The sequence below is a fragment of the Myodes glareolus genome, chromosome 3 (genome assembly GCF_982192425.1).
Source record: "Myodes glareolus chromosome 3, mMyoGla1.1, whole genome shotgun sequence".
Classification (NCBI taxonomy): Eukaryota; Metazoa; Chordata; class Mammalia; order Rodentia; family Cricetidae; genus Myodes; species Myodes glareolus.
The window spans coordinates 66007052-66023185 of NC_142028.1; the positions used below are offsets into that span (position 1 = coordinate 66007052).

The 16134-nt window shown below is 49.0% G+C and overlaps 1 protein-coding gene across 1 annotated transcript in view; it reads right to left on the minus strand.

Moving 5' to 3' along the window:
- Positions 1-451: 451 nt before the first annotated feature.
- The window catches only part of Csmd2 (CUB and Sushi multiple domains 2), a 562459-nt gene continuing 546776 nt past the window's right edge, over positions 452-16134 (minus strand). Inside the window, exons 63-71 of the mRNA XM_085686610.2 lie at positions 15836-15947; positions 15182-15361; positions 13075-13140; positions 10111-10272; positions 7708-7820; positions 5875-5962; positions 4359-4497; positions 3832-4047; positions 452-3052 (exon numbers count right to left, since the gene is read on the minus strand). Of these exons, the coding sequence (XP_085542736.1) occupies positions 3888-4047; positions 4359-4497; positions 5875-5962; positions 7708-7820; positions 10111-10272; positions 13075-13140; positions 15182-15361; positions 15836-15947 (1020 nt within the window). The 3' untranslated portion in view covers positions 452-3052; positions 3832-3887. The remainder of the gene's footprint in view (positions 3053-3831; positions 4048-4358; positions 4498-5874; positions 5963-7707; positions 7821-10110; positions 10273-13074; positions 13141-15181; positions 15362-15835; positions 15948-16134) is intronic.

Consider the following 16134-nt stretch of genomic DNA (forward strand, 5'->3'; position numbering starts at 1 on the left):
TAAGCTGAGGGGAGGGGCGTCCAACTGCAGGGATGGGTCTGTCCAGCTGTCCCTCAGTGGCTAGCAGGTAAATACCAGATGTTATGTCCCAGACAAAATGCCTTCACTGAAACTGGGAAAGTTGGTTTAAAGTTGAGTCACCGAAGAGGGGAAGCCGGCACTAACGTACAGTGCAGATGTAAGGTATGATGGGAGAGCAGGAAGCTGAAGGTAAGCTGGATGCACTTTTCACATCAAATGACAGCTGCTTAATTCCCACCAGGCTCCCTGTTCCTTTAGGGGGAGACCCCTGCCGTTGGCCTTCCTTTCCTATAGACATTCTACTTTCTCACCCACATCCTGGAATCCTTGGATCTTGACCTCCACTGTCTCAGCCCAACTCCCATCTCCTCATCACAAGAAATACCTGCCCCCAGCCACAAAAGAGGTCATAAAAATGGAAGAAAACCAATGCAAAAATTTATATTTTATTTGAATTCAAAAAATTTAAAATTGCTTTCAAATTCCGGAAAGTACCATAATGCAGAACCCCAGGGGGAAGCCTCATATACAGAGACAGATAAATTAAATGCGTATACTGCAGACAAGCCGAGAAGGGGTGTAGATTACATATTTACAGCATGTGATGCTTTCTGAAAACCATATTTATACACTTTATTACATTTACAAAAAAGGCTTCCGCTACCATTTACCTACAATAATGAAAAAAAAATGTACACCTTTTTTATGTCTTTTTTTGGTACTGTACAAACTTTGTATAATAAAAATATATCTCTGTACAAAAGATTTTTTTTTGTTTTTGTTTTGCTTTTTTTTTTCCTCGTGGGATGGAGGTGGTAGGTAGAGGGTACAGATGGTGGGCGAAGGACTTAATTTGCCTCGTCCCCTTCCAAGCCTCTGGGACTGAAGAGAAAGTGCCCAAGGCCAGAGAGGGAGAGACGCAGCAGGTGCTCCTTGAACATCTCCAGGGACCTTCTAAGGACACACAGGGGAGGGAGTAGGGCAGGGTTGGGAGAGCGCACTGGGTTGGCTGTGTGAAAGAAGGGGGAGGAGCCCGAGAAACGCCTGTGTTCCTTACCAGGGGCAAGAAAGAATGAGCATGAGCAAATTTGTCTAGACTGGTCCTCTCCACCTGGCGCAAGGATGCTGAGTCCCAGAGTGTGTGTGGGCAGGAGTGGACCCTTGCAGTCTTCAAAGCATCTGCTGGAAATCGAGGCCCCTTCTTGTAGCCCATTGTCATCCAGCTCTTTTACTGGCCCCAACCCTGGAGGGGGCGGGGAGAACTGTGTGGTTCCGCCCCTCTGCCCCCACACGGTCTCTCTATCATTTCAGTAGGCCCAACGAATATCTGAGGCTGGAATCCCCATGAAAGCAAGGGTGTACACTCGTGGAGACCTGCCCGAGGACAGAGAAAGTGACTCTACACGTCATTATGTGGATTCCTAAACTCATGACCACACTCATATGGAGTCCATTAATGCCCTAAACACAGTGACTTTGTCTAAATTAGTGGTTCTCAACCTTCCTAACGTGGTGGTGCCCCTTTAATATAGTTCTTCACGTTGTGATGACCCCCAACCATAAAATTATTTTCATTGCTACTTCTTAACCGTAATTTTGCTACTGTTGTGAATTGTAAATGTAAATATCTGGTAGGCAGGATGGTCTTAGGTGACCCCTGTGACCGGATCATCCTACCCCCAAAGGGGTCTCGACCCACACATTGAGAACCATTGGTCTAAATGAATCCAAGCCACCAGCAAGGAGCTGGAGAGAGGGTGACTTTCACTCAGTTCTTTTGACTAAGGAGCTGCCAGATCCTCTGCTATGGTTGTGGGCTGTTGGAAGTCAAAAGGCGAGCACCAATTCAGGAGGCTGGGTTACTGGGTCCTTGACCTGGTGCTGCCCAGGCACAGACAGCAGAGCCTTGATTAGACACGAGCATCCTCTTGTGGAGATTCCCCCGCCTTCCTGTCTTTGGTGCCCATCATAGCCCTGGGTTGTTTTGGCAGCAGGTGCAGTAGACTTCACGGTCAGAGAGATTCGCGTTGGCCTCAGCTGTGCTCCTACACTGTGGCTCAGGCCTCCATGACCTCTGAGTAGGAGTAGCAAGTCCTGCTTTGGTGGTGTTTTAAGAGCTAGAAATACCACGTAGAGTCAGGCACAGAGAATAAATCAGTAAGCAGTGGCCGCCACCCTGTGGGAGCAGGGCTGCCTTGCTCTGGTCCTTTCCAGCGTGTGCTGTTTGGTGCACAGAGTTTTTGCTCTTCTCTTGGTCAACTGACAGCTGGATGTGACCCTGGGCTTCCGGGCCAGATTCCTGTTCTATCCCCCAACCCCGACACTGCTTTACCCTTCTTTTCCAAACGTGACCAGGACCCAAATGACTTTTGAATTCACTGGGTTTAGAACTCAATGCCGTTATGGTTGAAGAAAGTTGAACTGATCACCAAACTGTATCTGAAGATTCCCGCCCCACTTTCTTCCAGGTAATCCTTGCTGTCGTTTGTGCAAATGGAACCACCCCTGCAGACAGGTGGCTTCTGCATGTACCTCCCATGAGATGTGTCCCCACACATGGGACAGGGACATGTTGGTCAGAGAGGTAATGGTGCCTCCCTCATTTCTTCTGTGTTTGTGGGGAACAGTGTCCAGAGAACCTCTCTCTCTCTCTCTCTCTCTCTCTCTCTCTCTCTCTCTCTCTCTCTCACACACACACACACACACACACACACACACACTTCCCTTTTTAAAGCCTCTGTGGTCTCTTCCATAGGACACAGTGAGGGAGAGGCTGTGTGTGTGCTCAGGTGCACACCCATGATTTACTCTGTTATTTGAATCCATGAACTGCCTTCCTCCATCTGCGACCCCTCTTCCTTTACTGCCCCAAGCCAGGGCATAGTGGAGTCTTCTCCAGGGTGGCGAGCACAGATGGTGGCCGGGCGAGCAAGGGCCTGAGTCCCAGCAGTGGCAGACGTAGGCGGAGGGACAGACGAAGATGGGCACTGGGCACTGCGCTCAGGGGAGCTCCTTCCTGCCCCCTGGGGAGCTGGGAACCAACAGACCACAGCAGGTTGGGAGAAGAGAGGAAGGGGTGGGGGCGGGAGGTGGGAAGAGAAGTGGGTGGGACAAAGAAGCAAAGCCAAGCAGGAAGAAAGAACGAAGGGCATCAGTTGGGTCCATCTTCTACTTTTGGTTTTCAGTCTTCTCAAACTGGGGATGGGGACAGGTAGGGAGTGCATGATGACCGAGCATTTACTACCCCCGGCTGTGTGTGCGTGTGTGTATGTGTGTGTGTGTGCTGTGCTTGAATGTTTGCATATGCATGGGCACACATTGTGCAATGCTCATGCATGAATGTATATGTGTGGAGGCCAGATGTTAACTCTGATATCTTTACACATCAGCAAGTCTGAAAGCCAGCTTGACCCAGACACTCCCTGTCTCTACCTCCCAGACAATGGAATTCTAGGCAGTTGCCACATCCCCCTGGTTTTTATGAGTGCTGAGGGTCCGAATTCCCCCTTCAATCTGTGTGGTAAGAGTTTCCATCTGAGCTGTCTTCCAGGCTCTTAACCCCTGTGGCTCAACTTTCCAACCGGGGGTTACATTCTGATCCACTCTTCTTAGGTGTGTGCTCTTGTTCAAGTTCGTTAACTTTCAAGTGCTTAACTTCAATTTTCTCTTCAGCAATGAGGGTCCTAACACAAGTGGCCAGCTCTTTGTGCCTGTGGTGTGGGGTGTTCATGTATGCAGGACTAAGGCATAAATAGGTCCCTGTGTCCTCTGCCACCAGCCCGTCTCCCACCCTCCAGCCCCCAATCTCACCGGCTGCTGGCGGCGGGACTCTCGGTGGCGGTGGCAGTAGCAGCCAGGCCTGGGGGCTATACCGCAGTACACACTGTGCTGACTGTGAACTCCGCCTCGTTGCTCATGATGTCTGTGGGTTGGATGTTGCGGTCATACATGGGGTTCTCAAATGTGGCCCGAACATTTGTGTTCTCGTGGCCAGCATAGCCGTTGAATGGAACTTTGGGTCTTCTCCTGGGAATAAGAGACCGTGACCTTGAATTAAAGAGACACAGGGTCCAGAGCAAGCGAGGAGAGGTTTTCTTTCTCCCTTTTAGAAAGCTACATTCTGAGTCAGGAGGTGCTGGCTGGGACGGGGCGGGCTGGGTGCTCAGCTACATTCCTCAGCCTCTGCCTTCAGAGTAATAGGGCTGGGTATCAAGTCCCTGGCCTCTGACTTCAAGGTATGGGGGGCGGGGTTTACAGCTGCTCTCCCTGGCCTCTGACTTCAGGGTACAGGGGTGGGGTGGCACAGCTGCTCTCCCTGGCCTCTGTAGTCACAGTACCTGTGCTTGTAGAGATAGAGCACGAAGCCTGCGATGATGAGGGCGATGAAAGGCACCAGGATGGCAGCGGCCACTGAGCTGCTGTTGGAAGCAAAATGGCGGCCGATGGACTCTGGATCTGACTCCAACAGCTTGAGGTCTGCGAAGTGTCAAAGCAGGAAAAGCCAAGTTGCACACTCACCCACTGGGAGGTGATGGCTTCCTGTCGGCCACTCTCCCCCTCAGCAGAGCATCAGGTACTGTCACGTGATCTAGATCAGCTGTGCCCAGACCTCAGCTGCCTGCCTCACACTCTCTGCTTCCTGGAGGCCAATGGGAATTTGCCTGTGCTGGTCACATTGTGTCCAGAGGGCTGTGCCTGGGTGCTGACCTCCCATCTCTCCCCAGGGATCCCAGGGCAGACAGCAGGCAGATGAACCTGAAATTCTATCTGTCAACATGACCTTCAAAGGATGCAGTTCTTTGGAAGTTTCTATGCTTTTCTTGACCATCAAAGCCTGATACCAGATGGAAACTTTCATCAGATGAAGCCATGATGTGTGTGTATGTACGTATGTATGTCTATATGTATGTATATGTACCACAATGAGGCTGAATTGTCATGGCTGGGGTGAGGTATTAAGGCTCACAGCCCAGACCATTGACTCCTTCTGAAGGACCTAACTAAGGGACTAGGGATCAACGGGAGACAGGGAGTTGGCTGTAGAACTTTGTTTGTTGGGGTCTTTGCTGTGCTTAACTGAGGGTTCTGGGACCATGTCAGAAGCTGTAAGGGCTGCTGCACGTTGAGTCCCTTGAGGGCAAAGCTGAGATGACTGTGTGGGGGGAGGAGAGAGGAAGAGGCACCATGAAACTATCTGAGCTGACTGAAGAGACAACTTTCTGGCGGTAGGAGCTGCTGGAGAAGGTATTGGCTTGCCTGATAGGCAGGGCCCTGGGGGTGGGAGGTCATGGTGCGTGGGGTACAGAGGTGGCTTTCAAGGACACATGATGGCCTCCTGGTTTTTCTTTTACTGCTTCCGAGAAGCTAGGACCGGAATCTCTGGGTCAGGGCCTCTGTTTGGAATGAGGATGCTTCTTTGAGTGTTTCCAAGCCTGCAGAGTCCCAGTCTGAGAGGGACAGACAGGAGAAGGTGCCTTAGTGCTTGGGTTTCTTGTCTGTGACATAAGGACAATCCCGGCCTCCTGGGAAAATGCTAAGGAAGAAATGACATTACAGGGAAGGACGCCCTGATGGCTCATGTAGGGGTGCTTCAGGGAACCCCTACTCCTCTGGGTAGGGCCGACGCCTGTGGCACTCGGTGACTGGGACAGCAGTCCAGGGCTGAGCATCAGGTCTAGGGTCTGTTTTTGGAGAGATACCACAACTTTTCTGAGTCTTAGAGGTATTCAAGATCCAGATGAGCCTAAGACACCCTTTCTTAGGTGGAGAAATTCACCAGCTTCCTTCTCTCCCCCAGAATACAACTTCTCCCCTGCCCCCTGAGCTCACACTCCCAGGACACATGCTAGTTACCAAGTCTCTGAAAGCCAAACTGCCCAAAGCCTTGGCCCTTGACGGAACCTTGGTAGACGAAGGTGCCTCCGGAAGACTCTGAGGAGACCTGTGACAGCAGAGATGGGGAGGGAGAGAGGGATGGAGGAATGGGGAGGGGAAAGGAGAGAGAGAGAGAAGGGTTGAGAGGCAGAGAGATGAAAGGCATGCTAGAACAATCTGGAGCTCCTGCCAAACCAGAGCATAGCTGATATGTTTGTCTCAGCTGGCAGAGCAGGGACCCCTACTAGATGTGAGGTAGAAAGAAAAAAAGGTTTTTTTTTTCCTTCTCTTTCTTTTTCTGGATTTTGAGGTAGGGTCTCAGGTAGCCTAGGCAGGTCTCATACTTCTGTAGAGCCAAGGATGGCCAAGTACTGGGACTGGAGGCATGAGCCACTGTCCTTGTCCTTCGGCTTCTACTGTTCAGATCACATTGTGCTTACGTTCTCGTTTGTAGAATGGTAGGTATGTCATGCCATGATGTCTTGAGTGACAGACACAGTGATGTCCTCAGCGCCATCTTTAATGGGCCTTGGGCACATGTGAGCTCTTACTACTGTGATGAAAACTGACCTGTGGGTTGCTGCAGAGCCAACAGAACTACAACGGAAATGAGCCCTGCAGAGTGAATACATTTTGGAGAGTTTCTGGCAGTTCTATAAGATGCTGTTTTTTGAGGTGGCTTGGACATTACCTGACCTGACCCTCATGATGTTTCAATGTGACCTGCCATCTTTGTACCTGGAGTATGCTTGGGGATGCTGCAGGTGTACCCCTTGAACCCATGCCCCAGCCTTGGGGTACCCTTTGTCTTCATCTGTTCCGTCAGACAGACCCTGACTGGTGGTAGAAGGGACTCTAAAGGTTTTCAGTTGCTACTGGCCCCTTGATCTTCCCCTGGCCTGCACTCCCCACTCCAGGTCTCGCCTTTGACCCTCGTCCTTTTGTGTGTGGCGATCCTTCTGGCATGGTCGAGACAACTTGTTCCTTCTCTTCCCTCTAGCACTGCTGAATAGATTTTCCCTTCTCAGCTTTGGAACTGCTATTAAGACTGGTACTGAATCCCCAAGGGACATCAAGATACCCTAGGAATGCCAGGGAACTGACTGCAGGTGCTGGAGAAGCCACTTCCAGTGGGTTTACAAAGCAGACTCTCAGCCACAGTGCTCCACCAACTAGGCCTGTCCTCAGTGACACTGCTCCAGCCCATTCAATCTCCTGTTCTTTCCCCATTCTCTCTCTTCCCTCTAGAAATCCAAGACAGCGAGGTGGAGGCTGGGATAGGTGAATCCCATGCTCAACCCTCCTCCCACTGTGAACTCAGAAGGACCGTCACTTAGGGACTGGTTTCTACTCCATGATTCTACAATGTGTGTAGTTCACACAAAGGCATGGAAGAGATTCTTGCCTCTCTCTTCTGGGTCCTGAACTCTCAAGCTGTGCTAAATAATCCCCAGCCCACATCTCAAATTTAAGCACACATCTCAAGGAGTCATTGGAGTTCACCTTCTTCCAGCCCGTACTCATTGCACTGTGACCTGCACTCTCACACCCTGACCCCCATTTCTTGCTTCCTGTTCCATAGAGGAGCTCATGCTTCCCTCTCAGACATGGCAATCCTCGACTCTGAGTCTTCAAGCCGCTTTTATCCTCCCTTTGCCTGCTCCATTTGCTGACTCCTAGTCCTACTCTCAAGACTCCTCAGGATTCTATGGGACCCCAGCAGTTCCCACACCCTGTCATCCTTTCTCTGCCAACACCCTGGGAACGAGGGTAGGGTGCAAGGTCTGGTGAAGACCAATTTGCCACACTTACATGGCCATCTAGTGCCCAGTGGTCGTCTTTGAACTTATCCACAAAGTTCTCCACTGGCCCCGTGACATGGTAGACCTGAAGCAGGAGGCGAAAATCTTCCTTCCTATAGTTTCCTGAAGAAAGAAAGCAGGTTACACTTGACACTCTGAGAGATCTCAAAACCCCCCTCTGTGGGTGCCAAAGGTATGAGTGAGACTTCCGGTGGACACTGGGGAAATGCCCCCTGCATGACTTTGGTGCATTAGACCAGTACATATGTTTGTATGCGGTTGAACATGGATGTGTGCAAGAATGTGAAGATGCATCCTGATAACTGAACTACTAGGTGGAGACAGTGATTCTATTTTTTTGTGTGTGTGTGTGTGTGTGAGCAAATATATGATTTCTGTGGGACTGAGATGGTCCAGAGGGGAAAGACAGGGGCTGCCAAGCCTCATGACTGGAGTTTCATCCCGAAGAGCCACGTGGTGGAAGGAGAGAACCTACTCCTGAAAGCTGCCCTCTGATGCCTACACACATGTGGCATGTGCACGCGTACATACACAGCTACCTACCTACCTACCTACTTGCCTACCACCTACCTAACTACAATTTAAAAAGTTTAAAAAAGGAATATGACTTTGTGTATTTTGATTTGACCATGGATGCGTAGGTATGTGCACAAGTCCCTGGGTACAGGATAGCAGACACACTTGTGGGAGTGTGTGTGCGTCTGTTAGAACAAATGAGTGACTAGGACTGTGTGGTTGTGTGTGTGTGTAGGGCATGGTTCACACATGGACTGTGTGTGTGTGTGTGTATGTAGGGTATGGTCACACATGGACTGTGTGTGTGGAAAACATGGTCACACATGGACTTTGTGTGTGTGTGTGTGTGTAGGGCATGGTCACACATGGACTGTGTGTGTGAATGACATGGTCACACACGGACTCTCTGTGTGTGTGTGTGTGTGTGTGTGTGTGTGTGTGTAGGGCATGGTCATACATGGCCTATGTGTGTGGAGGACATGGTCACACATGAACTGTGTGTGTGGAGGACATGGTCACACATGAATTGTGTGTGTGGTGGACATGGTCACACATGGACTGTGTGTGTGTGGAGGGCACGGTCACACATGGACTGTGTGTGTGTGGAGGGCACGGTCACACATGGACTGTGTGTGTGGAGGGCACGGTCACACATGGACTGTGTGTGTATAGAGGGCACGGTCACACATGGACTGTGTGTGCTGATTCATCCATCTATCCATCCATTCAGTTATCATCTATTCAAGAAACTCTTGTTTTCTGATCATACAAAAGCTGAAGCCTGAACAAGCTTTAAAAAGTGCAGAGATGCTTGAAGGTAAAAAGAAGTTTCGGGTCTCGCTAGTTACCATGGTGTCCACAGATAAAGAACCTTAAAGAAAGCTGCCGGGAGTGCTTTGCTGGGATGTGTTTTCTTTCCTAGGAACATAGTTTTGTGGTTTTTTAACTCTAAAACTTGGAGACACAAATGTATTACAATGGGGTATATTCACTCTCAAGCTGGCATTTGCTTCGAAGTTTCATTTACCATTATTAAAATGTGTGTGTGTGTATGTGTGTGTGTGTGTGTGTGTGTGTGTGTGTGTGTGAGCGTGCACACACACGCATGTGCGCAGGTACCTGTGAAGGCCAGAAAGAGCTGCCTTCATGTGGGTGCTGGGAATCAAACGTGGGTCCTGTGCAAGAGCAGCAGGTGCTCTTAATCACCAAGCCATCCCCCCAGCCCCCAAATCGGCCTATTTTTTTTCCTGTAGATATGATATAATGAATCAACTTACATTTATCCTGGGGAAACATTGTGTTTCTAGCTTTTTGTAATATAAATATAATTCTAAAGTGAATACTGTTAATAACCCTATACATTTTAAATGCTCCATTTCAATTTTGCATGGAGAAATAATGAATGAGCCCAACAATTTTCAAGAATCCTGTTAGGAGCTGCGCAGCCTTTCCCTGGAATGGGCTGGTCCGCTGTGGGCTTTGCCACTGCCGAGCTGGACCACCAGCAAGGTTTACACCTCAAGGAGTTGGTGGAAACTCACATTTGTGTTTGCTTTTCTCGTCTGATTATGATTGAAAGTATTTTTTCTTTAGTGTATTGACTGCACTTGGGTTTCTGGGACATCTGTGCTTCTCCCCTTGGCCCAGGCTTCAGGCTACTTCTCTTTTCCTTGAGAGAGTTCTTCATGTGTTTTAGTGGTCATGGTTGTCATTGGTTCATGGGCGAGGAATATGGATACGCACTCTTCCCTGGCCATCAGGCCAGGCCGAGCCCCACCTGACCCTATGAAGTAGTGACATAGAGTCATCCTGCCTGGGGTGTGCACTGGTCACCCCTGCCCCTGTCCTGCTTCCCCAGACATAGTTGCTTCCTTACCTGCCAAGTGCAGTTCCACCCCACTGTGGTCGATCATGGTGGCGTTGACCTTGCTGTTGGCTATCTGGAAGCCAGTCACTCTAAGCATGGCTGGCTGTTTCTTCCCCTGGTACTCATAGGCTCCTTTCCACAAGGAATTCTTGGCAAAAACATCTCCTGGAACTGGAAGGATTGGCAAACATGTGAGTTGGACTTTGAATGTTGCTGGAACAGCCAGGATCACCTGGTAACTGATCCTAGCTCATATGTGATGCTTTGTCTTGAGTGTCTGAAATAGGGGTGATGGTAGGGCGCTCTGGTGATCGTGTGATACCCTTGTGTCCTAGAGTGGACAGGTGGAGGGAACTGACACTGGCATATTAAAGAGATATCAGTATGTCCACGTTCATTTCAACTACCTGCAGAAGCCAAACTATGACAACGGCAGTATCTGTGAATGGATGAATAAAGAAAATGGGCTAAACAATAAAATATCACTTATCTCCACAAAAGGGAAATCTTTTCCTTTGTGATAACATGGTTGAACTTGGAAGACATGATGCTACATGAAATAAGCCAGAGGTGGAAAGATTATTGGGAGGTATCACTTACAGACCAGGCTAAGACATCAAACTTTAGAAGTCAAGAGTGGGGAGAAGTGGAATTGGGGGTGTAGATGCATGGTCAAAGGGAACACATTTTTACCTGGGCAGGAGGGACTTTAGTGATCTACCGTCTAGTATCATGGCTATTGTTAATAATACTCTATATATTTTAAATGTGCTTAAAGAGTATATTTTATATGTTCTGAAGTGATGAATGTTAATTAGTTTCATGCAATTATATTACTGCATATGTATGTATATATATACATACACACACACACACAACATTGCTTCATATTGTGCCTCATAAACATGTACCTATCTGTCAGTTAAGAGTGAAATATAAATGTATTTGTTTATATGTGGAGGGGTTAAGTCGATGATAATCATCCATTGAACCACAGAGCTTAGGTATAGAGTAAGAGATTGAATTCAGGGGACAGACAGGACCCCCTCCAGAAGGAAAACAGAATAGATAGTTATAGATGGATGAGAAGCTGGAATGTGAGGACTAAGTGGGCGGGGAAGAGAGGGACGAGGGAGGAAATATGGGGAGAGATAGCTAAAATTATATCTGTGTATTTTTGGAAGTTTTTATTGTGTTAGATTTCCATACTACTCCTCAAATGGTCCTTAACATCTACACAGCTCATTGAGCATAGAGAAACCAAGCTGGCGCCCACAAAAAGCCTTTACCCGTATAGGCTAGCATCTTTTGGACAGGAAGGTACTATGCACAATACCAAAGGAGCAATGTAAATACCAACCTAGTACAGACTCTTTGATCTACAATGGTGCTTTCCCTACAAGATATGCCAGTGCAACAGTCTATGAGATGGAATCCATACCTGATGCTACTTTGATGATCAAGAACCTGAGACTAGATAGCTCAAGGACCTAGGGTAAAACCAAACACTACTGTTCTAAAAAAATTATGTCAGTAAGGTAACTTCTAATGACATTCCGCTATGCTCATAGAACTGCCGTATTCAGCCATCATCAGAGAAGCTTCCCCCTGTAGCAGATGGGAATAAATACAGAGGCTCACAGCCAGACATTATACAGAGAGGGAGAAACATTGGAACACTCAACCCCAAATGGGCTATCTCCATCAAATCCACCCTTCCTGGCTCAGGGAACCCCATGGAAGAGGAGGTGGAAAAAGTGTAAGAGCCAGAAGGGATGGAGGCCACCAAGAAAACAAGACCCTCTAAATCAATACAGTCAATGCACTTAGGAACTCACAGAGATTGAGGTAGGGTGCACAGACTCTTCCTGGGTCTGCACCAGATTGCAAGCCTAGACCTGAAAGGAAAACTGGGCACATGCCCCCATTTCTAACCTAGAAGCAATCTCTGTTGTAGGATACTTGTACACTGTGGGAAGATGTATTGCTATGGTGGGTGTAATAAAAAGCAGGAGGTATAGGCGGGACTTCCAGGCAGAGAGAGGAAGTAGGAGGAGGAATCGAAGTGTGAGGGAAAGACATAACTGGTCAGGGACTAAAACAGCCTCTGAACCAAATCCACAGAACTTTAACACACATGCCAATGTACCCTACTGTTTGGGTCTGCAGTGTTTCCCCAGGAGTTCACTATTAACCCTTAGTTCCCAGACTGGTGCTCTTGGGAGACCATAGAAACTTCAGCCGTTGGTTTTAGGTCAACAGGGTATAACGTTGAAGGGAATAGTGGGGTTCCGGCCACTTTATCTTGTTTTTCTTACATCCAGTGGAGAGGTGAGTAGCCTTTCTTTACAGTGTGCCCCCACCATGGTATTTACTGCCTCACCACCAGTCTCGAAGTTTCAGGGCCAGCCAGTCACCAAGGGACCACCAGAACTGTGAAGTAAGGCAAACCTTTGGTCTTCACGATTTGATTGGATATGATATTTGTGAAGGTAACAGAAAACTAAGAAGTATGGTCAATTAAAAGGAAAAGGCCCATAATAGGACATCAAGGTTGGTAAACATTTTTCACCGGTCAAGCTGCAACTGGGGTTCTGTGTCCAGCTCTGGACGTGACACTCTTAAAGACACAGCACCTGTCTTAAAAGCGGTCCCAGTTTTCGGAAGCTCCCTGAGCATTTCCTGGATCTCTGGGTTAGTGACCACACACTGGTGGGTGCTGTGCCAAGGAGGGCTGTGGTACCCAGTGGTCACTCTTCTAGGGACCTTGGCTTCCTCTTCTGCTGAAGTCTTCCCTGTAAGGCCCACTCTCCCTGAAGTCAGCCTGGCTTAGGAGTTGGCAGAGAACTGTCTTGGTGTCGACAGAGGGTTTCCAATCCTTCCCACGGTGTGGGACCTATGTGCCTGAAGCTGGCTGATGGCACAGCAGAGACAGCATCCGTTTCATGAGCCAGAGATCTGGACTCTGCCTACCTGAGGCTTGGGTGAGCGGTGGCTCACGCGCAGTGTTGATGGGTCTTCCGCTGGGCCGGGCCTCTGCTGGGGAAAGGGAATGGGAGGAAATGGGGTCAGCCTCTGGTCCACATTGTATGGGAAAACAATGATGGCTGCCTTTCTGAGGTTGGGGGAACATGCTCGCTGGGGTCTTGCTTTGGACCCCTCTTCTCCTTCCAGGACAGCGATGGGTCTGGTGATGCTACAGACCATCTCAGAATAGCACAGTACACAGAAAAATGAGGGCCTCAAACAATCATTCACAGATACTGGCATATCAGGTGAGGCACTAAGATGCACATGCTTATGTGGCTGTCGCTGTATTAAATAACAACAATCTGGTGTAATCTCGAAATAGTTAAGAACAACTAAAAATAGAATTATATGATCCAGCGACCTCACTACTGGGTGTACACCCAAAGGAACTGAATCCGGCATGCTGGAGATGAGCCCTAAGCCTGTGTTCACTGCAGCAGTGTTCACAGTGTCCAAGACATGCAATCAACTTATTGGTCCATCTAGTGTGAACACACACACCATACCACATACCACACACACATGCACATTCCACAATATGCCACACCACATACTATACACATACATACACACATCTTATGCCACAATATACCATATTACGTACTACACAAACCTCATACCACACACACACACCCCACACCATATACCACACATATACCCTAGACTCAGTCTACAACATATATCACATATATACACACAGTATATCATATACACACATACCTCATACCACATACCAAATAACACACACATACCATGTATCATGTACATACCTAACATCACATATCACAAGCAAACACATACATAGACCACATCATATATCCCCACAGCATACCTCTCTCATATATTCACCATACCATATAACACACGTCATACATCCACACAAACATATAACACACACAGTGTATCACATACAACCATGTACCTCCATACCATCTCTCTCTCACACACAAACACCAAGTATTACACACATATACCAAATACCACACACACACACACCAGGTATCATATACATGCACATCATTTCCTCTACCACCACACCATATGCCTCCACCACAAACACACACCATACCATATACCACACGTGACCTCCTCCAGGAAGTCTTCCCTGGCTCCTGCCCTCCCCTTTAACAGCCTTCCTCATCCATCCCAGCATTCAGAGCATCTCCTGGCTCCTGAAGCGGTTGTTCCACTGCTCGATACATGGTAATCAGCATCCCTTGCAAGCTTTTGTTATTTCTGTTTTCCACGTACGCAGCAACATAATACATGGTGACATTTAACATGACAACATTTTAAAATACCAGCTGTGTTAGGAGAGCAGAGGCTGCAGAGAAACTACATCAAGGCTAATGTACAGAAGAAGCTGCCAGAGAAAGACTAGAAGCCCCTCCCTGCCTTGGCTTCACACAGCATGTTCAAAGAGAGCCTTCCCTTCACTGTACAAACAGGAGAGGTGGGTGCTGGGTGAGTGACCTAGGAAGGGCACGGCACTGGTGGCCAGTGCTCTGGGGCTCTCTGCTCAGTTCTCCAACCCACCCCCAATCCTGGCAGTGTTTCCTCTTTGTTCCTAAACTGTCTTTCTTCCCACTTCTACCCTCATGGGCCTGGAGACTCTGACAGGTGCCCCCGGGACACGGGGACACCGGGACACCAGGACACCTATCACCTGTAACATGATACTGTGCCTTACTGTGAATTCCATTAGGAGAGAATCACATCTTTCATCCCTCAGCACCCCAGGGCCAGGTCAGGCGTGGCTGAGTGACAATAAGACTAGCTGGAGGAAGGGATAAAGACATGCATTCTTTCAGCCTGGCAGAAGGAGCCAGGGGGACAGTGTGGTGTTGTACTTGCTTAAGCAAAAGGGTTGCCGTGTGTCTGCTGAAGTGAAGGCAGGCGGTGGTTCGATACGGGCTTGTGTGAACTGTTCTGCAGTGGTCTCCTGTCTCAGCAGAACTTCAGCCAGAAGCAGGGCTTGTCCTCCTCCTGGCTATTACAGTACCCGCCAGTCCTTCCTCCCCAGCTTCCGCCCTAGAGAGGCCTCGCTCACCCAGGCAGACGGGCGGCTTGCCTGTCCAGCTGCCGTCAGCTTTGCAGGTACGGTGTTCGGAGCCACCCCTGAGGGAGAAGCCCTCCTGGCAGGAGTAGATGAGTGTGTAACCCATGGATGGCAGGTCCAGTGCCCCAACATTGGCATGTGTGGGCGTCTCTGGCTGCTTGCAGTGGTGGGCTGGGTGAGAGAAAAGACAACGTTAGTCCAAGGAATTCGGGATTTGAATCCTCCACCCCCTTTTCCTATATAGAAGCCTGTTCCTTTCCATCTCTGCCCTTTCATGCGTGAGCTCTCCCTCCTTCATCTCTTTGCAAACTCACACTCCAAGTCTCTAGGAATGTCCTAGCATGATGGCTCAGCCAGCTGCAGGAAAGCTCAGTCTGCCACACTGAGAAAATGAACCCAATATTGGCATTGTTTCCATGACCCTGCCTCCATAGTCCTTAGTTCTTGCTGGCTCTGTATTGCCTATTCTTTGCTAAGGCATAGGGATGGCCTTTGAATTCCAGAAAGGCTTTTGTGTAGAAACATCCATGAGGCCCCAAGACGTAGGTACTATAGAGAAAAGCACTGGTCTTAACGGGAGCACACCCCACGACGCCAGTCTGGGCTAGTGGGTGAAGTATGGGGTTAGGTGAGGGTGGCACTCACGGACACAGTCAGGTGGGGTTCCACTCCAGGTCAGGTTAGGAAGGCAGGTCCTGCTGGTGGAGCCCTGAAGCAGGTAACCTTTTTGACAACGGAAGAGCACCGTGCTTCCGACCTGCAGCAAGGACAGAAGGGCGCATGTCATCTGCCAGCTAGCAGTGCTTCAGAGGCAGCCAGTCACTCGCTTTTCAGGAGAGAATGCCAGCTCAGGCTGTTGCCTCTGCCGGCACCATGAAGCTTCTCTGGCTGAGTCTGAGTCGTCCTTTGGGGCAGTTGCAAGCATGCTGTGTGGCCAGATCAGT